The following is a 24,099-nucleotide window of genomic DNA, read 5'->3' on the forward strand; positions in this document are numbered from 1 at the left end:
CGCCATAAAAAAATTACACTCACACAAGAAATTGTATTTGCACAATTCTTGCCCATTGCAAACCTTCTTTTTCTTGACCACTATCTGTGCTGAAGTCAACAACAAATGGTCAAGCACCATCAGCCTAATGCCTGAAATCAGCTTTGCTGGCTAATCACAAAGCACACATTTGTAAAAAAATAATGCATCATACATACTGATTTATTTTCTTTTTTTTTTTTTAATTTCCTTTTTTATAATTAGGCTGAAAATATCTTGTATTCCATACCATTAACTAGAAAGAGCAGCTATGGTCTAACTTTTCCTTTTAGATATAAACTGAGTCACAAGATTTCAAGAGATGGAGTATTTAAGAAAAAGCATACAGTATTGCGAGACGTGCTATAAAAGGATAGACACAAAGAACATGGAAATATGCTACAGCCCCTTTCAGACAAAAATGAACGCAGAGGCCCGGCCTCGAGGAGTCAGCACAAGAAATCAAGGTTAATTGTTGATTTTCTTTGCTAAAGTCTTGCAGCCAAACGATGATTGCATATTTCTACCTGTGCACAGAGGTTACAGGATGCCCATCACAGGCAGCTCTGACAACGTCCATTAAAGGTGGCAGAAGCACGAACATTGAGAGAATAAAGAACTGTTTCCAAACTCTTTGATTCTGCTGCAAGAGGCACCTTTAGCAATGATTATACGATCTTTATCCACACCCGAGCAACAGGCTTGCTCTCTGATAACAGAGAGATCAAAGGCCTTTGGGTTGTCATTAGCAGGCAAACTCAATAGAAGTTGTTTACTTCACCCGAGCTAATGGCACTGGAAATATTTAATCAAAAAATGGACACACTCTCTCTATTACTGCCAAGATGATTCAGAAGGGGCCACTTAAATCTATTTTGTCAAACCATTACTCATCCCTTGCTAATAGATCTTTATGGAGAGTCCCTTTGAAAAACGCGCATTCGTGATTTGCGGGCTGTGTACTGGTATTAGGAGATGAGGCACATCAAGAAAACATTATAGAGGACTGCTGACGGGAAGAACAAGATGGGGAATATGTTTAGTCTGTATCTAACCAAGACCTCGACTTAGTTATCTTTTAAGCCCAAGGAGAGGGAACGGAAAAGTGGGCTGACAGGGAAATTTGAGCTGAACTGAAATTTGTTCAAGGAGAGGCTAATTCCTCAGAAAAATTTGAGCAATCTACTGTAATTAACCTCTGAGCGCTAAGTGGAAGAAGGAAAGACGTAAGAAGATTAGGAAAGTTTTTCTGAGGTTCAAGGATCTTGGGGCAGAAGAAGAAAACAAAAACGTTGGGTGGACATCATGAGAAAATGTGGTGGTGTATCTTACAGGACAGCGGGGTGTTGCCTACATGAGCTTTCATTCTTGGGTCACCAAGGGAAGGTTAAGTGTCTACAATGAGATGCCAAATGTCAGGACTCCCAAGCTCTTTTCCTAACTCCTAGACTAATGCCTAGTCTCTCACGTGGTCCTAAACATTTATTAGGCATTTGGGCATGGGATTCCCTTTGGGATGTGCAGAGACTTTCATTAACCAAGGATATTCACCTTCTGGGGTTGTCTTAAAAAATATGAAGCCACTTACAACTCTGATATAGGAAGAGTTAATCCTGCCTTAGAGCAAGAGAATGAATTAAGTGAGTTGAGTTCTATCTACTGTGATTTTTGTGACACTGGACCGAGAAGATCCCTTGGGTTCTTAGGATCCAAGCCACTGCCAGGGTGAGTAACTACATCTCACCACTTTTATCACAAGCCGATGAAGCTCAGGGATATCCTATGGGGACAACACAGCCGGGGAAACCTCAAGCCCTTTTGTCCTCCAAGACAGGATAGGACTTGGTAGACTCAGTTTTGATACAGTTTCTACGCAGCTTCCAGAAACACTCACGAAGAGCTTAAGATTCAAAAGCTTCATCGGCATGGAAGTGATTATCTGCAAATCCACATCTGTACTACAGGCAGCGACTCCTCTCTGCTCTGCATCAAAGATAGGCTAGGAGCCAGGAGAATAAGTTCAAGGGAAATCCACCTTTCCTCCCCTGTAGCAAACCTAAAGCAACCCAGCAATTGTTACAAGCTTATTTTTGTCCCTGAGAACACAATGCTGCGAACAGCCCAGGGTGCTCTAGCCTGCAGCCAAAGCAGGCAGATGGGAACTTTAGAGCTGCCACGCTGTTCTTGCAAGTGAATTATTGATACATTCTTCTTAGCCACGAGCATCAGACTAATGTGGCAATTAAAACCGTCCACAACGATCAAAAAGAAAACGCAAAGATGAAAAGGTACAAACCCAGAATCTGTATTTGCCAGCAGACTGCAGCACGTGCTATAACAACTGGCAAGGAAGGCTTTTGGGTCTTGATCTTTCAGGTGTATCTCCGATTACGGTCTACATCAGAGCAGGCGGACAGTGGTGAGCAACACAATTCCACCATTTCTCCTGGAGACAAAGGGAATGAGCTGCTCCCGGGAGCTCATTACCCCATTTTAGCTTTTAAGTGTGCGCAACACAGGCGTTCAAACTCAGAAATTTAAAAGTAACAACTACAATCACCGTCATCCCTCTCGCTCCCTGAGACAACAGCACTTTGCTTTGCTAAGGCAAGAAAGGACAAAAGAGGTCAGAAACGAAGTACAAGACAGAGCTGCCCTTCAGCACGGTAGCATCACTTGGAGGTTGTACGAAGTGAAAGCTTGGAATTACTGAATGTGAGCACAAACCAGGAGGAGAGCTCAGCAACTCTTGTTCCTCCTCACATCAGCCGTTTGTATCTTGCAGACGGCTATTGGATTTTGACCTGGCAGAATTCCTCGATTTCAGTGGAACCACCACTGAGTTTGCAGATGGCCCAATGCTTCCACATTTTTACATTCTTGACAAAAATACCCCAATGAAATTAAATTATATTAAACCACCGCCAATATTCAGAGATGATCAAGGAACAAAATTCATGGAAAATAACTGTGCTGGCTTTGCAATGTGTCCCTCTTGTAATATTTATTTCTAATATTGGGGGAAGAACAAAAAAATCTGGAAAACAGGATTTAAAAATGAGGAGGTGACTTTCCATTGCATTTTTCTCATTCCTTTTGCATGAAATATGCCTTATTCCCAAGCCCGCCCTGGATTTGCAGTATGTTTCTATTGTTACGGGAACAAAATGATTCAGAATAAAAAGTTTAGTCATTCTGATTTTTATACACTGAAGTAAAATCACTGCTAAAATAATGAAATCGATGATATTAGCCCTAATAACAGTAGTACTAATTAAAATTATTCTAATTCACTACTACTACGAGGCTGCAATAACAAGCTGCAGAAGATGTAGAACTGCTGAACACCTGAGCGCAGAGACTCTCTCCCCAAGCTGGTGGAGTGGATGTATTTGGTTTTCGAGGTTGTTAGTTCAGCCTTGGTGCGTTGGGCAAAGGGGACTGTTATGCTAACACTAATTATACTGCTAATGGCAACAATAATAACACCTCTCAAATCATCAGCACTGATGCCGTGAACGCCAAAGCGATGCAATTATGCGCTGCTGTCATTTCAAGGGGAGCTGCGAGGCAGAGAAAAGCAAAGGTAAAAAAAGCAGCACGCTCCTCCTGATGTATCATCTTGCAGCAATTTCTCTACAGAAGATGCCTGGTTCAGGTGAAGGGACGGGAAGCCCATTCCCTTCCTCCTCCCACGTGACACCAGGCTGTGCCTGGCCCTCGTGCTCCGTGCGGGCCATGCCGTCCTCTGTGCAGCCTTGCCACGATGCCCCCATCCTGATCCCACACCAAACCATGTCGGGAGAAACCCCCCAGGCAGAGGAGGTGAGTTCTGGCTCGCTGTACCGCCTGCTCCCCCATGGCAGCACTGGGGCAGCACCTATCCACTCCGCAGCCCTATGGAATTGCATGGCTCTGCCAACCTGCTGCCCACATCATGCATTCACCTAGGGAAAATCTGTCAGACAGCCACAGCTCAAACAAACAAAAAATCCTCCATGCCACATTCCAGTTTTCCTCCTGGCAGCTTCTCACATCCCTGAGACGGCTCTGACCAGCAGAAGTGATGTTTCTCCTGCCACGAGGAACGGGCGCACAGGAAGGGCTGCTCCAACCCTCTGCTCTAACCAGAGCTCACGGCTACACCAGCCGCCCAAGGGCTTTGATCCAGCTCCCTGCCCTGGGAGCAGGGCCAACCGCCCCCTGCTAAAGAGGCAAACCCAAGAATGAGCCAAACCGATCCATATCCTCCAAACAGCTATGTCAGTTCTCATACGAAACAGGCAACACAAGCTTTTATTTGTAGAGAGTGGGAGGGAAAGAGAATTTAGATGCAATCTCCAGCATAGTGCCTTCAATAAACTGGTAAGTAAAGCTAAAACAACCATGTGCAAACAGTGAGCCGTTGAGAAAGCAACTGAGCTCGCAAATGTTTTTGCCCTGATGGAAATCCTCCTCATGGGTTTCCAAAACAGATAGATCACAGTGAGAGCTGTCAAATTATTTTATTTCTTAGTCCCCAAACGTGTCCAGGGGTGGGATACACAGGGGATCTCAAGCAATTATTTGCTAAACATCGGGACTTGCTCAAATGCTCTTGCTTGAGAAGGTGGCGAGTGTTTCCATGGCAATGAGCTATTGCCTTGGTGACCGTGGACCTGGACGGGTGCTGCTAAACCACCGCGACATTTGGACATCTGAGCACAGCAAGGAGTTTCCTCCTTTGCTGTCTAATGATGTTTTTTTTAAATTTCTGAGTTCAGCCCTGTCTAAAAGTTGCCTTAGGTGGTTGTGCTAGAGACGGAGAAGCACAAATTACTACACAGAAGGATCCTCTGTTCACACCTGCCTCTCTGCTACCCAACCCAGAATTAACTTTTCTGTCACCCTAGGTCCAAACCCGGCTGCTCCTGAGCAGTGCTGAGCCTTTATCTATAAACTGGAAAATTAAGCAGAGGAGGCACAGGACTTCGTTAGCCCAGACATCAACAGTATATTAATCTATATGCATTTAAACCTTTTAAGAGAGGTCAGACTGAGAGGCAGTTGTGTTAACCGAGTGAAGAAGGGAGCTCGCACATAAAAAAGCAGCTTTGCACATAAACAGGTGTCCTCCCAGGCAAGAAATTTACCTAGGTTTCTGTGGAAGAGTAAAAAAATGCGACTGTGTCTCCCTCCAAACAACCTTCAGATAAACTTTGTGCTATCATAAAAGCTTTATCTGGGGCTCATAGGGCAGAAAATTGTTGCATCTTTACCTTTGAGAACTTCTGCTGCTTTTCTTCCCAACTTTATCGTTGAAACACACACTCCTTCCAAGCGACTGGCAGTCTAAAACCTGATCCAACTGAACCATTACATCGGTTTCTTTTTAAATTTGCACAAACCCTGCACTCTGCAACTCCAAAGTGGTTTCTATGGAGATGCTAAAAAATTGTAACGGCACCTTGTGGGTGCCGAATTTGGCACGGCAAAAACTTGGGTGAGCAGCAAACGCTGGGCGAGAGGAGCATGAGGAGTGAATTAGAGACACAGAATACAACTGCTTACTCAGAGCCACAGGTAATAGGGGTAAGTTACCGCTTTGGCTGACAGGCATTAACCAAACTGACACGCTGCATTGGGTATCATGCAGAGTTTAATTAACTGCAGGCAATGGGGCATTAATACAGGAGAGAACAGCCTGCCCGATTTCCTTACGGTGTGAACGCGACAGGGAGAGGGAGGGACGTGAGGATGTGCAAGGCAGAAGCCATCCTGATGCGTTAAGAGGTTTCTCAGAAGTGCACTGAAGCTGCGTTTGGCTGCCTCTCAGAGCAGCTCTATCTCCTTAATCTGCAAAACCGGGCAGAGGAGTCCAAAGCTTGCAACTTCCTACACAGTCTATTTTAAAGTCGTAGAAACAAAAACAACACACAACAGGAAGGATGCGATTACTAGAAATATGTCTGAACTCTCCCACACCCCAGCCCCATCAATCTTGATGGCTTCACCATTTGCATCGTTAAGACAGAGCTTTCACATCACATCCCATCCCATCCGTATGGTCCTTCTGGATCAGAGCGCTCTGGGTCTGCACTGGAGCCTGACTCCCTCAACACCCATGCTAGGTCCCTTTTTGTCCCCACTCTGCTTTTCCCAGGCACTGAATCGGACACAGAAACACCCATAGTCAGGGCTAAAATGTCACATCTTGTGTTGACACAACTACCCTGAGCCACAGAGAGCCCAAACTGAGTGCAGAGACCCTAGAGGGACACAGCCACAAGCCCCAAGGCTATAACAAACCCTTCTATACCACGTACGCTATTCCCAAGTATATTTGATACTTCTCAGACCAAAGTGCTGTTTAAAGAAAGGCCAAAGGCTATTTTGTCTTATTTAAGCAAATCTCCATTAAAATCAACCTGACCGTGCACACGCAGGAGTAAGGAAGAACACAGAAACAGTGCAAATGTGGCGGGGGGGAGGGGGGGGATGCTAAACAGCACAGTGTGCCCTTGCTCTTTGGAAGAGAGGCAGAATCTCTCTTCCTGCAACCACAGTAATTGGGACATCTGTTTTTAAGTGAACACACAATAAATGGTAGGGAGCATCGTCTACCTCCTGGTGAGCGGTCACCCCTGGGATTTGAACATATGGCTGCATCAAGTCTGGCTAGTGCCAACCTGATTCTTAAACTATTAAACCATCCCCTCAGGCTGTGTATCCTGTACTTTCTTTGTATATCGTACAAGCGAAAAGAATTTGATTTGGGGTTTCGAGAATTTCAAACAAGGATATACAATTAGAAAAGTATTTGCTTCAGATGATGATAAATAACCCTGGACTGGAGAACCTCAGAAAATATCTGTTCTTCACCCCAATGTGATGACACAAAGCCTTCTGCAGTGCTGTTTGACACGCTTTCCCAAGAGCCCAAACTTGTTAACCTTCATTTCACTGCATGTTTTCAGAGGAGTGACAGCTGCAGCCATAAATACAGCATTCAGATTCATGCTATAGTTAAAAAAAATCAAATACGTATGAAACCTTCTGCTATTACACACTGACTAGCAAGGGGCGGGGGGAAAGGTGTGGGAGGAAACCCATAGCATTAAATCATTTCTGAAATCCAAACGGTCTGCTGAAAGCTCAGGTGGGAAACATCCGCTCCACCGTTAGCTGCAGGGTCAGCATCTGTCTGCTGGTCCCAGCCTGCCCATCCCTCACTCACTCACAGGTTAAACTTAGTCTCAGGAACAGGGAGAATCTGGGCATGAGAAAGGAAGGAGGAGAGGAACGTGCTCAGCCATCAAACTCCCCACGCCAGAGCAAGGGAGTGATTCCTGCTACTTTGGGGGTATCTGTACATGCTGCTGCTCTGGCAGCGGGAAGGAAGGAATACAAATAACATAATTCAGCCTGAATCTTAGGAGAACCCAGCGGCACCTTAAAGAGGGGACACAGCTAGAGAAAGAAGAGTGGGGACAAGAGGAACAGGAATGCTCTTTTGAGCACTGAAAAGTGTTTTGGTGGGTTACGTTGGCCTCAGAGGAAGGGGGGAGCCGTCCCCCCACTCACCTCTGACTCTAGGGGCTCTCAGAGGCATTCGCAGCTCCTAACAGTCCTCAGCGTAAACTGGCATTTCTGGCATTTCGTCCCCCTGCACTTCCACGCGCTGCAGTTCAGCCGCTCTGCAGTTCAGTCCCTTGTACTTTGGCACACATATCAGCTGATACCTGCCAGCACTCCAACCTACCGTATTAGTAGTTCTGCTTTAAAGACATTCAAGATGCTGAACTCTTGTTCTGGCAGCTTCAAGAAACCTCAGCGCAAGTGAGAGATCTTCTGCAATATGGCCCCCATAACACAGGCCATTTGCAAGGAGATAATTGCCCGGCAACCCACGCTGCTTTCAGACTCTCTGGCTGAAACTAATTTACACAAATGACTTTAAACTGTTTGCACTCCCAGACAGCAGTGACCGGGGACAAACGATCCTGACAGGGTTGATGTTTTGCCTCTGAACCCTTCACGAACAAAAGGAAAACTCTGATTCTTTCCCATATCGAGCAACTCCCCGTGGTTCGATTTATTTCCTCTTATTGATTGGATTTGGGGCAGGTTGGAGCTGTGAAGTTTCTGCCTAGACTCTGGATAGCTGAGAGCAAGGCGTTCCTGGGGAACACAGCGCCAGGGCTTTGTGCCCCTGGTGGTCCCATCAGCAAGCTCCAGGTAGAGCTCCTAGAAGCAACCAGCACACTCCGGCTTCATAAACCACCTCAATCCAAACCAACTTTAAAGCACAGACAAGCCCATGTATAGTCATGCCAAGAGTGAGAGAACTACAGGATCCGCCTGTCGGCAGCAAAGTCAATTCCCTTTGGAGTATATAAAAAAAATAAAGCACTTCTTTTTCTGCTGCTTTCTCTGGGGGCACTACAGTAAGAAGTTTTGGATTTGTCTGTGCGTGTGACAAGGACAAGACGGGGCCAGAGGAGGTATTAATTTATACAGGCATCAGGCAGGAGAGAAAACTCTCGAGAAATGCCTTCATTGGGGAAAAGAAGCCAAGTGGTCTTCCTGCCCCATCCTCCTCGGTGGCAGACTCCCTGCTCTAGCAAGCTTTACCAGTGATGCTACAAGGCCTGTGCACAGAGTGTTTTTCCCAAATTGGGAGTCAGGCTGTCCTTAAGGCTGTAAACCAGACAGAGCAAACAAAAATAGAGCTTTAAAAGAATGCATGCAGGCATGCCAAATCTCCCTCATTTTCAAGTAAGAGTCTCACTCCTTTCAGATGCAGCTTTGTCCCCCCACCTCTCAAAAGCATTTATAAAAAAAGCATCCTCATCTTGTCACAAAAGATCCAGAAGGAGGTTTCAAGGAGACAGCTAAAGCTTCATTCATAATTCTGGAAAATCTCACTATCCCAGCTGGAAAACCCTGGTTAAAACCTGAAGGAAAATTCATGACTTGGGTTGACAGCAGCAGTAAACATACCTGTTTCTTTCCTTGCAGTGATTCTTCTCCTCTGCTGTAAGGAGCCAGATTGCTATCCTGAGCATCTTTAATCCTTTGCCTGCCGATGGGGACAGCTGGCTCTGCCTCTCACCACTGAGGTCCAGAGAAGGGCGGTGTAGAGGACGCCTTAGCAATGCCACTGAATCTCCACCCAGAGCTCACCAAGTTGCCATCGTTTTGTATGTACTGCCAAATACTAACCCCGCTTCACTCTTAGGTGTAGCACGATTGTCTTCTCTACACCTTCCTGACATTTTCTCAGTTAAATCTATTTTCAAGCCTTTTTGTATTTTCCGGGTCTGCATAGAAAGCAATCATCCACAGGGAGTGGCTGGAAATACATGAAAGTATTAAATTAAACATGACTATTTCCTTTGCCTCCTAACAGTTGGGAACCACTAATCTATAGGCACCATTACTCCGTGGCACAGCACTATCATGTACCGCCCTCCCCATCCTCTTATCTGCAAACCCTCTCGTGTTACAATCCTGTTGCATTTGGTTTGAATTTAGGCTGTAAACTCAGTTTCACAGACTCTACCTGCAACCTCCAGGCATAAAAACTGGTGCAGGGAGAGGTGCAGTGCTCTGTTCCCATTCCCACTATTATTATTACTTATAATAACATCCAGCAGGCCCTGCCCAGGAGCCCCACATGGCGGGGTGATGTACACGGAACACAAAATGCAATCCTTGTCTTGTGCAACAAAAAAATCCAAGACGACAAAAGATGGATGCAGACAGACTGGGAAAACGTAAGGAAACAAAAAGACGGCCTCAGCTGACATAGGAGGTGTTGTTCCTGGTTGACCAGCAGTTGAATCCTCCCCAGAGCTCCTCAGACAATCCAAGCCACTTCTTGCTTCCTGCCACTCCAGGGCACGTTCCTCTCCAAGCCTTGCCAATGATGCCTAAGCATGTTTTTGTGCCCCTATCGGTTGGTTTGGCTGTCTCAGCTGTTTGCATTTGCTCCTCTGCTACCCCTGCTCTTGTCCCTGTAGCTCAGCTGCCTTTCATGAAGAACAGCAAGCTGCTGCCATGTGCAGTACCAAAGCCACGTGGGCTGCTCGGAGGGACCTGACTGGGGCTCTGCGTGTTGCCTGCAGGCACCACGATCTCTCTCTGGGGTTGCTGATCACAGCTGCCACGAACCAGACACTGAGCTTTTCCTCCAACTTGTATCTTGTCATTGCTCAGGCAAGGGACTACCAGGTAGGTCTGCTTTGGAGCATGGAGCGTGCTCACCCCGAGGCCCGCTTACCTGATCAAAGCCAACCTCCCTCTCACCAAACCCACTCCCAGATGAAAAGCATTCAGCTGACAGCCAGCAGGAAGGCACAGGCTCGGTGCAGTGCCACACTCTTTGTTTGTGAAAGCCACCTTCTTCATTAGGCCCTCTCTCATTGCAGTTTCCCTTTGCAGAAAGCGAACGCCCCACTGTCCAGCTGTGTCAAGCCTCCCTGCCTTGGAGCACATTAGAGCCATTGTCAGCATAACATTTGAAGCTGGCCGCCCATGGCCGTGATTTACGCACATTTTTGTGATGAAATGCAGCTGGCAAGTGCACTCTGCTTTCATTCTCGGGGCTATATTACACTTGGTTTATTTTACCTGTCAGTTGAAATGCAAACAATCTGTCTACATTCTATATATAACCACCCATTGCCATCATGTATGTTTATGAAGCAGAGGGGTTTCATGGATTCAGTCTCAGAAGCCTTGGAGGGCACCACGACTGTCTCAGCTGACTCGCTGCATGACCCAGATGGAAGAAACGCATCTGGTGGGTCCCACACACCGTGGCTACACGGTGTGGGTCTCTTACTGGTGCTGCGCGGATCTCCAGTCTCCATGCAACAGCTTACGCTGGGCAGCATGTTACTATCACCTGCTTAGGAAGTCTGTCATCTTCGCAGAGAGCAGATGTGATTTATATGGCCAATCCCTCACCACAGAGAACAACTAATGGCGTAAGTGAGGGGAAGGAACTGAACCACTGGTGGTGGTAAAACGTGCCTACAATTCCACAGGGAATAGCCTAATATTATTCCCTAGACTAATGAGCACATCTATAGGAACCAGATCAGACTGCAAACTCCCCTCGCCATGACTAGCTCTCTTGTTCTCCTCACTCTCCCCTGACCGCTCTGTATGTCAGCACTCGAATGAGTTATTACACTCAGTTTCTGCATTGGAGAGGTGCTGTTCCTGTCTGGTAGGAGGCAGAGGAATGGACGGATCTCTAGTATGCTTTCCCTTATATAGTAAAAAAAAATATACCAAGAACATACAATCCAGCAGAACGAAAACAGAGCAGTTAAATTACAGAAGAGAGTAAGAGAGAGAGAAGGCTCCATGAATACCACTTAAGGTAGGCTCCCCATGGAAGGATGTGATTTACACCCTTTGCCATAAAAGCTGCTAAGGTCCAGCAGCCAGGGATCTAGCCCTGGGCCGGGCCACCTGGCTTTTAACTGTGAACATTTGCCATCCATTTATGCTATCTTGCCTCTGACCCTTGATTCCCTCTAACATGGGAACGACACCTTGCCAGGTGTAAATGCTCCACGTATGAGCTGCTGCTGGCTCTCATCAGAAGCCCTGCAGCCTGAACTGTGCAGAAGGGATCCCCAAACTGTTACCAGGTTTGTTAATGTCCTGACAGAGTGGCTGTCTGCAAAAAGGGGGCCTGGAGAGCACTAAAAAGGTGTCATGATCTCAGGGCACAAAAGAGGATGGGAAACATCTTTCTTACCCAATGTCTCCAGACAAAGCCCTTCGCTTCTCTCCCAAGAGGTGGGGACAGGATTCAGCTTATCACAAGGTGTTTGTTGAATGAGTCAAATTTCTGTCACTCTCCTCAGGAGACCCAGCATGTGTTCTCAACCAATACAGCTCCCCTACCAAACCAGCCCATGGGGACAGCCGTCCACCCCGCGCTTACTGCTGGGACCTTGGAGGGGGAGCAAGGAGGGACAGCTTGGTGTGCAGCTGACAAAGGCCAAACACGTCAAACAAAAGGACCACTTAGGGCAGAATGAGTCTCACATCATTTATGCAACAAGCACAAAAACACTAGGCTGAATTTTCACATCCTGAGGTGGGCTGGGGGAATCTGTTTGCTTCAAGTCCAACCAGCGTGTGAGTTCTTAAGACTGGATCACACAAAAAGTTGTAAGAGTGAACAAGTTTTGCTAGCTGAAAGTGAGAATCTCAGATCAGGATAATATTTTGTTGACTCACAACTCAAAAGGAATTTAAGCAATTTGCTTCAAACACTGCTGAAAGATTCTCCTCTGCTTTCTGAGTAAGTGCTGAGCTTTCCAGGCCAAACTGATTTTTCAAGCCAAACCAATTTTTCAAGCCAAAATTGACAAATGCTAAAATAGAACGTCACTAGAGAGGCTAGTTGCTACCTTAAATCACACAGAATTACTTTTACTCCACAACAATAAAAAGCGCTACTCAAAACCAATACTTCTCTTACGCTGGTAAGCAATGGACCACTGGGTACCCAGCAAGGTCAGCTCCAACCTACTCTGAAGACAGCTGCTCTGAACGAAACATGCCATGGATGAGGGATCAGAAAAGCAATTAAATGCTCTTTGAACAGCAATAGCTTGGAACAAATACTAATTTGTACTTCTCTTCTGAGAAGTGAATCTAAAATAGCGTTTCTAGTGCCATTTGATGTAAATCGAGCCGTTTATGTGGAATCATTACAAGTACCAACAGCTACTTCTGCAGATTCCTCTGGGAAGCCAAGTGGGGGTCTCTCCTCACAACTTAAACCAGACGGTCTCAAGGATGAATATCAGGCAGGGATAACGCCAGCATCTCTTGTGGAAAAATGAACAGGACTCTGCCATTCTACTGGACAACCGGAGAGCTGGGAATCTAGGCGGACCAAAGAAGTAGCACTTATTTCTTCGGACCAGTCAGTGAAGCACACACAGGAGCTGACTCTGGGACAAAAAGGTATCAGCTTTCAGTGGCAGAGAGGCACTTGGAAATCCAGCTCCTGGAACAGTACCTGCTTGTGCCAAGCACCTCTCCCCACTGCCCCAAAGGCAGGGCAGAGGTCATGCTTTTGGAGCGTGCTGTTCCTGCTTGGTTGCTGCAGTGCCATGGCATGTTCTCAGATGCTCTGGAGAATTGTCGGCTGCAATGAATGCATAACAAAATCATCCAATGTATTGAAATTGCCTGGAAGATTAATGCAAGGATTGCTTCCTCCTTTATACTTGGCTTTCCTTATCTGTGGGAGTGCTTACTCGTGCTGGAGATAGACAAATAAATAAATAAAGCACAAGAAGAGGGAAAAAAAAAGGAACTCCAAACCAGCCAATTAACCTTTGAAATACAAGTTGCGCTGCTGCTAACTAACAGCATCCTGTAACCTCCTAATTACCAGCCAGGTACAACGTGGCAGTTGGAGACAGAGCTGGCTGTTAACCCCGCGGATGCGTTGTGCGGGAGGATCCGATTGCTGCTAATGACTGAAGTCCCAAAGAAACTCGCTTCCCATCATCAGCTGCCTCCTGCTACCCGGATCTCTTGCCGCAAGCCGGCTGTGCTGCCATGAAATCTTCAGTCTGCCTCTGAGAAGAACGGGACTGCTAAAGGACAGCTCTGGGCAAAGCAGTTCTAGCATCTCCTCATCTTTCCCGTGAGTCAGCTAGCTGCTACAGCAGTCATGCCCTTAGCCACAGGACAGGATCCTTGCCTTAAAGGGTATCATGTGGGCTACATGCATTAACTGAGGTGGTGCCGGCTATGTTAGCCAAAAGCAGCCAGAGTAACCATGTGAGCAGAGCGCTGTGAGCTTCAAATTCCCATAAAAACACATATTGGAGCCTTGAGGGGATTTGGATATGGACAAGTCTCATTCATCTGGAGGTAGCATCCAGGACTGCGGCAGTAGAGACACAGATCACCTTCCTGTCTTGTCAAAGGGTGTTTCCAACGTGCTGCTACAGCACACGTGCCCCCTTGCCCTGTGGCTACAATAAGGGCCAGCAGTAAAGCCCACTGGGTTTTGCCTCCAGCCTGGCACCTTGCAACCTTGATTTCCTCATCCAGAAGATATGGACAATAATGCTCGATTGCCTCAAGAGGGCTCCGTGAGACTTCTCTGCAGAGTGCTGCTATGTCCCGGGATAAAAGGCGAGATAACACACCAAGGACTAGTACTGCTCTATCTTCCATGCCATATGTTGTTCAGTACCCTCCACCCCTCCCACACACACAGAGGATTGATGCCTTGGCTTTGAATAGCACTCTGAAATAAGAACGTATATGGTGTGCCCATCTATTTTCAAAGCCACCAGTGACTGTGAAGTCTGAGAAGCCGGAAAAGAAAAGCAAGCAGCCATTAATAATATTTTATAAAATGGACTGGGCGTTCCGTTACAGACAATGAGGTTTGGGGAGGCCTTCCCTGTGGCTGCTGCACTGATTGCAGCCCAGTTCAATAAAACTGGTCAATGGCTGGAAACAAGTGTCAAGAGTTGAGACCAGGAAACCTGCTGAAGCTGTTCCACCCAGAGCAAACGTCTCCATAGCAGGTGATGTTTTGCATGGCGTACCCTGCCCATGCTGCTGTCAGCAGACACAGAGCAGAGGAGGCATCCCCAACAGGAGCCCCTGAACCCTGCCCTCTGGGTAACACTCAACAGCTTGGGGGGAGTGAGGAAAGCAGAGGAGAGCCAGAGTAGCTATCCTTGTAGGCAGCTCCTAAATCCTTATGACTCAGGGAATGGCCTCCAGGTTTGCCCTTGGGAGGATGGAGAAGGAGATGATGGCAACACCCACGCCTGATTAACAGCCGAGGGAAGGCTCACACCTTCTCACCTTGTAATACCTGCTCTGAGCAGAGATGCAGAGTGACTTGGCAGCATCAATCACTCAGTAACTAGAAAGCTGTGATTAAACTCTTTTTCCTGGCAAGAATCATGGCATACCCAAAACGAGCCATTCTCACCTTCCCTCTGTCCCAACACCATGCTGTGGGTTCGTGACAGCTTCGCTCAGGCATCTCCTCCTTATCTCCGCACAAAGCCAGCCCCCCACCCCGAGTCTTGCAGCCAATTCTCACACAAGGAGGGCTGTGGGTTCTGAAATCACCCCACTTTGCTCACAGAAGGCCCAGACTTTCAAGCCAAACAGGCCGGGAGCCTAGAGCCATTTTCTATTACTTTCGGATCACCTCTCAGCCTCTGGCGATGCCCTGGAGGTCACTCTGTTGATAGGAGAGGGCTTGGGTGAGGTGTTTCAAAGCTGGGTTCTGACAGCTCCACAGCTCGTTATCCCCACCGCATACCAGAGACACTTTGCAGTCAGGCACGTGGAGGAACTTTTACAGGTTTCACTACAAAATTCCTCCCTTTTTATTGGGCTCACACTGGGCAGTGCTTGCGAGCAAAGCTGGCGGGAGTCTGATGCTCCGTAGCCAAAAGCTTCAGAATCTTTATTGCCATTGGCTTTGAGATGGTTTAGAGCAAATCTTTTACAAGGTAAAATCCAATATAAACCTGCTGGCTACAGTTCTCCTTTGTTAGCAGCAAGGATGTAATTATCACAATTTACCTTTATACGAGTGATTGTGGACAGACTCCATGCGATCCCTGGGCTCTCTCACCGCAGCCTGCCTACGGTTTTCCCCCAGCACCCGTCATGGCAATATCCAAGGACTGACAAAGCTGCATCCGCCTGACAAAAAAGTATCCGTGCAGAAACGCAGCCGCTGTGAGGAATGAATAGTCTATTCAAAGGCAACTGACAAGGTGTATTTCCTAATTTTAAAACTTGTTGTGGAACAACTAACCAGACAGAAAGCTGACAGCGACAGCTATTTCCTTGTTGAGTTTGGACACTCTCTGCTTATAAGTGTGAACTAATTTACTGTTGCAGGGCTGAGGTTCGTGTGTTTTAGCCGAGTAGTTGCTTTTCTGAAAGAAAATACGCCTCAGATATCACGGAATATGGGGGTTTAAAGCACCTAAGTGGAGAAAAAAATAAAGTAGCAGCACTCGGAGGGTTGTTTGCCATGGTGCTGAGCAGAACTTAATCCTGGGGAATGACAGAGAAGAAAATGCAGAGCCTCTTGTCCTGCCTTTGGATGTACTATGATACCCTGCCTTTTCACTCCTGAGCAGACAGACTATATCGCTTTATAAATAACCTTGACCTGGTCCTGATCCTGCGGTGGAGATTTTGGGGGAGCACTTGATGAACGTCGGACCACCGACCTCATAGAAAATCTGTGTGGGGACCTCCTGGCCTCGCTGGGAAGTGTTTTCTGCACCTGATATAGATGCAGCACGAGACATTCCAGAGCACGTCTCGAGAAAATGGTTGAAAGTAACCAGTTTTTCCCAGAAAGAAAAGCCCAGAAAAGCATAGCTTTCCCCAGAGTGACCAACTGGAGATACTCAGATGACTCACGTCCCTCTCCCATTGCACGGCCCCTCAAGCTCCCATCAGCCAACAAGGACAAGCTGTCCTCAGCTGCCAGCACTGCTTTCTGCCATCACCATGTTCAGACTGGGAACAGCATGATTTCTCTTTCCTCCCTCCAAACACTTAAAAGAAAGACCTACTTGCACCCTATGAGATCAAATTAAAGGTTTTGGAGCCTTCAGGGAGAAACTAACTTTTTTCTTCTTTGTTGCTTTTAGCATTGCCTGACAGTTTAAGTCTCTATTTAAAGGACCAGGATCAAAGAAGAAGCTTCTGCGTGGGTTATTTGCACTACAAGGTCCGCTGTGCACCACCACCATCAGACAAAAGGGGTATTTCCACCACAACAATTCACGCTTGTATGAATAATTCGCAGCAAACAACTTAAGCTGTCAGGCTCTGAGCTGCTGAGTCCTAACACACATTTAAACTCCCCACACCTCCGCAGCGCTGTCAGCCACCTTCCAGGCTTTTCACACACGGAAGGATGCTCCTGCTCATCACACGTCTGCAGGATCAGGCCCTCGGCCCCATCTGCTGCTTCCAATTTGCATGAAAACCACTTGCTCCCTCCTCTGGCATGGCTTTGACAGTCACCCCAAGCCACCATGCAAGCCGCCATGCCGTGAGCACCTGAAACCAGAAACCCTCAGGGCTCTTCAGGCCAGTCCCGCACTCACCTGCTCGTGGTACTCGATGCCCATGCTCAGCGTGTTGATGAGAATGGCTATCATAATCCCCCGGTTGAAATACTTGCTCTCCACGATCCTCTTCAGCTTGCTGCCGAAAGCCTTCCACAGGCGGGTGACCTTGTTCCTCTCCTTGGGTTTCTTCTTCTTCCTCCTCCTCCTGCCCCGCTGCTGCTGGAGCTGGTCTCTGTGGTCGCCGTGCTGCAGGTCCTGGGTGAACTCGTAGACGCCATTGCTGTCGGAGTCGCAGCTGTCGGACTCGCTGAAGGCAAACTCGGGGTCCTCCAGGAGGCTGGCACAGAAGGGACAGTCCTGCAGCTCGCAGGTCAGGGTGCCGCCCGGCGGGCTGGGCAGCGGGCAGGCTGCGCTCAGCCCCGACAGCCGGCTGGGCGTCCGCCGCAGACCTGCAAGGGGAGAGGTACACCGTGAGCCCCCTCACACCCTCAACATGGCGGACAGCCCCGTGTCCCCGCTCGGGCGGCGCTGGGCCTGTCCAGGGCAGAGCAGCTTCTGCCGCGTCCTCAAATAAATGTAATACTCCAATACAGCCTTCTAGCCGTCCATCTTACCAAGCGGCTCTCACTTTGCCTCATTCTTCCTCTCTGTCCTCCTCTCCCCCAGCCCTGACACCCACCCTCTAGCCCCCTCCATGGACACGGGGTCAAGGGGCCCCTCTCCACGCAGCGTGGCAGCCATTTTATGCTCTGCTGCTGGGAGAAGACTGACCGGCACACCTCTCACTTTCAATTATTTTTGATTATATCTGACCAGGCTAACATCATTAGCGGTGATCTGAGCGCTATCAAGCTGCTACACCCAATTTAGATAGGGCTTCCATTTAGCTGATAATGAGGAGGGAGAGGGAGAAATGGACCAAAGGTTGCTACAGACCATGGATCACAGCTCGGAGAGTCACGTAGTCCCTTCGGTCTCCTTCATCCCTCCTTCAGCCTTTAATAAAGCTCAGGTGAATTCTTTGCTTGAGGCACAGAGTGTTCAGGGTGTTTTAAAATCAAACACATTGCCACATGTTTCGTGGTGTGAGGAGAAATGCTGGCTGCCCTCACAGAGCCCAGGTACGGAGGTGATACGGACAAGCATAACAAGGATGATTCAGGTGGAACGGGAACCAGATTTTATTTCCTCTTATTTAGAAACTAAATTCTTAGTTTACTCATATTTAGGAACCAGATAGTAATGACAGAAAAAACCCAACAGGAAGGCAATACTGCGAGCATGGGATCCTTCCTACAAAATGCCGTTCAACGAAAATGCATCAACGACAACTTTCCTTGAGGTTCAGGGAAATAAGGTGAGGGGACAGTTTTCCTTTGTGACACATCCCTGACTGGAGGTTGGATGGGGACACTTGGAGAGGTTTTGGGGAGTCCAAGCAAGAGGCAGTGGATGCTCCTGGCTCTGGGCCCAGGAGCTTGGAGCTCACCCAGCAGTAATGCTGCTGATTTCAGCTACTCCTTGTTGACACTTGAGGACGCCTTTAAAGAGAAGGCAGCAACAAATGAAATAAAACACCCCATTAGCTTGAAAACTGGGTTGTGACAAGGGTCAAAATATATTTTACTTGCCTGAATGTCACTCAGATATCACTGGCCTTCAAAACAGCCTTGCAGGAGAGGGCTGTTCTCCTCCTGGGCATTATGTCAAAGACACCAGGAAGATCAGAAATATTTACCCCCTTACTCAACCCACAAGCAGCACCAGTGCAGCACCGCACATTAGCACGGCGTTTCTGATCGGGATGGGTTTGATGAGGAACGACTGCAGTGTGGCCACAGTAGCGCAGATAGCAGAGGTAGTGGGGGCTTGCCAGACATCCTTAATGCTATCAAAGCGTTAAAAATTATATGAAAAACACTGGCGCCGCAGATGTCTTCAAAATACCAGAGTCTCCTTGGCTGCCTGCTAAAATAACCTCACAGCATTGCAGGGCACGAGAACACGGAGGAACAGGCTGTACTTTATGCTGTTCAATTCCACAACAAAAGAAGGGAAGAGAATACTCTCTCCCACAATTGCATCTTTCCCAGCAGACACCAACCTTGTTTCCAGCTGGGGCTGTGAGTGCCCTGGCTGCTAATGCCTCCTTAATGCTCTCAATTATCACTTGTGTGCTCTCCTTGCACAAGTCTTGCAGTGAACAGAATCTGCTTGTTGACTTGTAAGAGCGGGGAGAGAATTAAGTGAAATAGCTCTTTGTTTGCCCAGAGAGGCTGAGGCCAGGAGGGTCTCACCTTTCCCGTCGAGCACAGGGTAGGGACTTAACATGGCTCCTTTGCTAATTGTAGGCTGGGATGGAGAAACATGAGCTGGGAGCTGTGCCTGGCAGAGCTACACCCTCAGGAGCTGGCTTGTTTGGCACTTAAAGATCCTCCTGAAACCTGTAAGACACATCCATCATCTGCATGAAGATGGTTGTGGTGCAGAAGTGAATCTGACTCGGCCCTGTTGGTACGGCAGGAGGGGCTGCGGCAAGAGTGGGAAGGAGAGCCTGGAAAGAGCCGGAGCCGTGCAGGGGAAGAGCTGGGCCCTGACAAATTGTGGGACAGGGTCTCCAGCTGGACCGGCCGACTTGCTTCCCTTCCCAGCCCCTGTGCTCCTCAGGGTGCCAGATAAGCTGCTGCTGCTCACCAGCCAAGAGCTGCGGCATCCACCCCCTTCCCTTAGATATGACCACACTTCTGAAAGAGACAAACCAATTTCAGGATATTTGTTTAAAGCATTTTGGCATCCTCTGGGCTGAAATGCCTCTGTAAAAAGAGGATACTATAATTGCATTATTAATAGCAACTCCATCTAACCTCCAGCTTTCGAAGAACCTCCACAGGCTATGTGAAAATCTCCTAAGTCATTGAAGTGTCCCTGGTATGTCACAGTTGGGACTGAGATCTGGGTCTTTCTTTTCCTGAAGAGGACCCCAGCAGCAGATCCCCTTGCAAGCATGAAGAACAAAACCTCTGACTTGGGCACTGCCGTTCAAGAAACAGCTCTTCTGCTCGGCCTTGCTTTCCTAGTTCCAGACTTCTGTGCGGCCTAGGCTTTTATCTCAAGGTAAATACACATTCTCATAATAACCTTCATTAACTTGCATAGTTAAAGATGTACCCGTGATTCATATAAAGCCCTCGCTTAACAACGGAAGAACGTTGCAACTAACCTTGCCCTCTTCTGCCCTCCTGCTAAGCTCCCAAGCGTACAGAAATGTACGCCGAATGCAATTTCTATAAACAATCCGCTTTACCCTTTTGTATGGTCGCTTGAAAAAAAAAAAACAAACTAACAAAGACAAGCCACCCAACCTATTTGGCAAGCAACCTTTACTGTGACCGACCCCCCCCCCCAGGCTAGGCTTGGTATTTTTTCTGCACATACATCACTAGGATAAACATTTGTGTCCATGCACACGCAGATAAACAGTTTTGGAAAACACAGGCATTGAAAAAAACAGATGACGAGTTTGGCTTAAAGAGGTCGAAAAATAGAAGCTAGACCTTTTTGACTTTTTACTGTTTGAAGGCTTAAGACTATTTTTCAGCCCTTAGCTCCAGCCATGAGGTCTGGAAACATTTTGCAAAATAGAAACCCAAGTGTTGCATGCAATTACTACTCCAGCAGTGGGTGATTTATACACGAAGGGAGATAAAACTACACTAACTAGCAGTGCTGGTGTGGCTGGAGTCTACAGAGACACGGATGGGATAGGGGTCCAAAAGAGTCCCCAAGATGTTCCTCATTCATTAAGACTGAATAGAGCTCCAAAGCTGCAGTAACGCTCAGTCCTACATTTCTTCTGCACATGGGGAAAGACGAGAGGGAAAGCCTGAGACCTGTAGCTCTGCGACACTCCTGCCCTCACATGCATTTGCATTTTCTGAGAACTAGCACAGAGCAAGGCTCTGCAGTGGCCATGGGCCTTCCTCCAAACCTACTGCTTCTTCTTGCCAAAAAGAAATTCAGACACTCAGGGGCCCATCAGAGCAGAACTAGGGGTTTCTAGAAGTGTCTGTTTTGAGTTCTTTCAGTGCCTCCCTGTTTTAAACTTATGTTTCCTATACCTTATTCTTCTCCACCAGCTTCTACCTGCTCTTCCCTGTCAAGGTACCATCTCCCAGCAGCTGGAGCTTCTCTGCTGCAGGGCTGCAGCTGGCAGGTCTGTCATTCACCAGAGCTGTAATTCCGGGGGCTGCACAGATCTGTTCTTGTGTGGGAACAGAGGGAGAACCTCCAGGATATCACTAAGGACGTGAGAGGAGCTCAAAAACACATGCTTTGTAACCACAGGAAAGAAGCCTCCAGCAGTGGCCTGAACCCACTGGCCTGGACCATCCTGCATCTTGCTTTACCCAATGTCTGCAAATACAAGGGTAGAAGGAACAGAGCTCTCAGTCCCTCAACCTGTCCGACCTCTGGTTTCAGCACTGAGTTCAAATAGCATTCCAAAAAAGCCTCCATCTCCAGCCGCCTCACATGGCTACCATTAACACCTTAACTCTTGAGTAGTTTGCCCTTTACCCAGTTTTCCTAAGCAAAAAACCCCAGCTTGTTTGTCCTTACCATGCTCTCCTACCAGTTGCTGCAGCTTCCCATAAGAATCCGTGCCCAAATTTACGGGGCTATTAGCCACGGCCACAGGTGAATTGCCATTCTTCTTTCCTTTGGGAACCGGAATAGAACTGGCTTTGCTAGTTGGAGAAGGCAGGATGGTAGGATAATTCATGTTGCCATGGTTGGAGAGTCCGGCAGTCAGCTTAATGCTTGCAGGGGCATTGGAAGACTTACAGTTCACTTGTGGTCCTTCAACATGACAGTCTGCATGGTAAATGCTGTGCACAGACTCCGAATCTGGAGGAGGAGCAGGGCTCTGCAAGTTGGGCGATGGAGAAGGAAGCATCAATTGACCTCCAGGTTTCATGACCTTGAGTTCCAGGTCGCAGATCTCAGGGTTGGACCGTGGCCCCCGAGGGCTCCCATTGCTGATGTGATAGTGGTGATGGTGGTGGTGATGGTGATGGTGGATGAGGTGGTGTATGGAGGTGATGCGCTTTTTGCCTCGGTGGCTTTGCCCATTTGTGGTGCTGTTTGGGTTAACTTTTTTCCGGCGCTTACTCTGCCAGTTATTGTACAGACGTATTGTCCGCCGTTTCACCTTCCTGAAGATGTGGCAGATGTACTTGAGCAGCTCCTCGTAGCAGCTACCTGGCTCCGAGAAGCTGGCAATTGTGCTGTCGTTGGAGAGATAACGGGCCCGCTGCTCCTGCATCAGCTGGTTCTCCCGCTGCTTTGTTTCAGAAAACTGTGTTGCTATCACAACCAGGCACAAGTTAATCATGAAGAAGGAACCAACCTGGAGAAAACACAGGGTAAGGAATTAGTAGGGACTTTACAAAGCAAGACACACTCTTCACCCTCACATGCTGTCTGGACTTGAAGTGTGGTTCTTAAAAATCCTGAGATTTCCAAACGTGCCAAATTTCAGGGTCTGCTCACCAAATGTCATGTCAACATGTGCCTGAGCTGCTAAGTTTGCTCCTAAGCCATGTTAAATTATTTTGGCAATGGCAAAGGAAGCTGTTAACAATAGCCTTCACCACTTTCTCTCCCTCAACAGTGATGACATTTGCTACTAATGCAGGGTGTATGAAAAACAACGCAATCAGTTACCACCACCAAACAGATCACTAGGAAACACCCAGCCAACCTGCGAGGAAAGATGGTCTGAAGTCCAATTTGTGCTGTACTGAAACTGCCTCTTCTCTTCGTCTATCACTTCACACCCTATCACAGTGTACCCTCATTTTGAAGAGCACAGTCAGGGTCCATGCATCTGTGACTTTGTACTCTTGTATCTCTCTGACACAGAGAAACACGTCCCCAGGAGCTTTAGTGCTCCTAGAAAGGCCTGATTTATTGTCTAGTTGAGTTGATGTGTTCTTGGGTGATACCAGGTTTTCAGAATGAAGTCCCAAGAACAAGAATGTGAAGTGACCTAAGACTACATCCTTCCCGCAGCTGTTGAGTCCACAAACTGCTTTTTCACCACTTGAGTTCATAAATCAGCCGAAGGAAAATGTCAAATATTCCCATCAGAGAATCAGTGCCCTTAGACGTGAAAGGGACTGACGTCAAGAAAGTGCCACTGCCTGCATGGCCAAACCTCTGTGCTGTGCTCAGTAGGAAACGTATGGATTTAATCTGTGCCATTGTCTGATGAATCCTCAGGGGAAGCCGTTGCGAGATGGTTTGTAATATCAGCCTGGATACTGTTTGAGAAGCAGCAAGGGTGCCGTTCCCAGCTCCAAGTAACTTGGAGATTAGTCACCTTCTGGCTTTTCTGCGAGGATCCATATGTAGAAAAGGCTCAAAAGAGTGGAGCTTAAATCTCAAATACGCATGGCTCAATGCTAAAGGCTCAAAAATCACTGGCTTTAGAATGCTATCCATTACTGGGAAACTCCCACACTGCTCTGATCCATGCCTTTCCCACTGGTGGTTTGACCGGGAGCTGTGGGGGTTTGACTTCCCAAGGCCTTAAAAACCACACGGATGAAGATGGGGTTATATATGAAGGATATCCAGCCGCAAAAGCACTTTGAAGTGCCTCCGCCCGCTGTCCTGCCTGACATCTACATGGTACTTTTCCCTCTGCTATCCTCCTGTCTTAAATGCTTAACTTTTCCACAGATGTAGACCCTGGAGAAGGTTGTGCCAAGGCTGAACATTGCTAACAGGGGATGGCAGCTTCTGAAGGCAACCTCCAGCGAGTAATACTTTGTTTTTAGGAATGACGGTACCGTAAGACCTCAGAAAGGTGCGCTGCTATTACTACTGTTATTTAAAGGGCTCAGGTGAAGTTCAACAGTTTGAGGGCCCTTCACTGAAATGCGGCGTCCTCTGGCACATTGAAGAGGCT

At 47.7% G+C, this 24,099-nt stretch overlaps 1 protein-coding gene across 3 annotated transcripts in view; it reads right to left on the minus strand.

Moving 5' to 3' along the window:
* The window catches only part of CACNA1H (calcium voltage-gated channel subunit alpha1 H), a 252,900-nt gene that overhangs the window by 65,248 nt on the left and 163,553 nt on the right, over nt 1-24,099 (minus strand). For all 3 annotated transcript variants that reach the window (XM_054211965.1, XM_054211964.1, XM_054211963.1), the window contains exons 9-10: nt 21,744-22,533; nt 17,163-17,575 (exon numbers count right to left, since the gene is read on the minus strand). In XM_054211965.1, the coding sequence (XP_054067940.1) occupies nt 17,163-17,575; nt 21,744-22,533 (1,203 nt within the window). The remainder of the gene's footprint in view (nt 1-17,162; nt 17,576-21,743; nt 22,534-24,099) is intronic.

The sequence above is a fragment of the Rissa tridactyla genome, chromosome 8 (assembly GCF_028500815.1).
Source record: "Rissa tridactyla isolate bRisTri1 chromosome 8, bRisTri1.patW.cur.20221130, whole genome shotgun sequence".
NCBI lineage: Eukaryota > Metazoa > Chordata > Aves > Charadriiformes > Laridae > Rissa > Rissa tridactyla.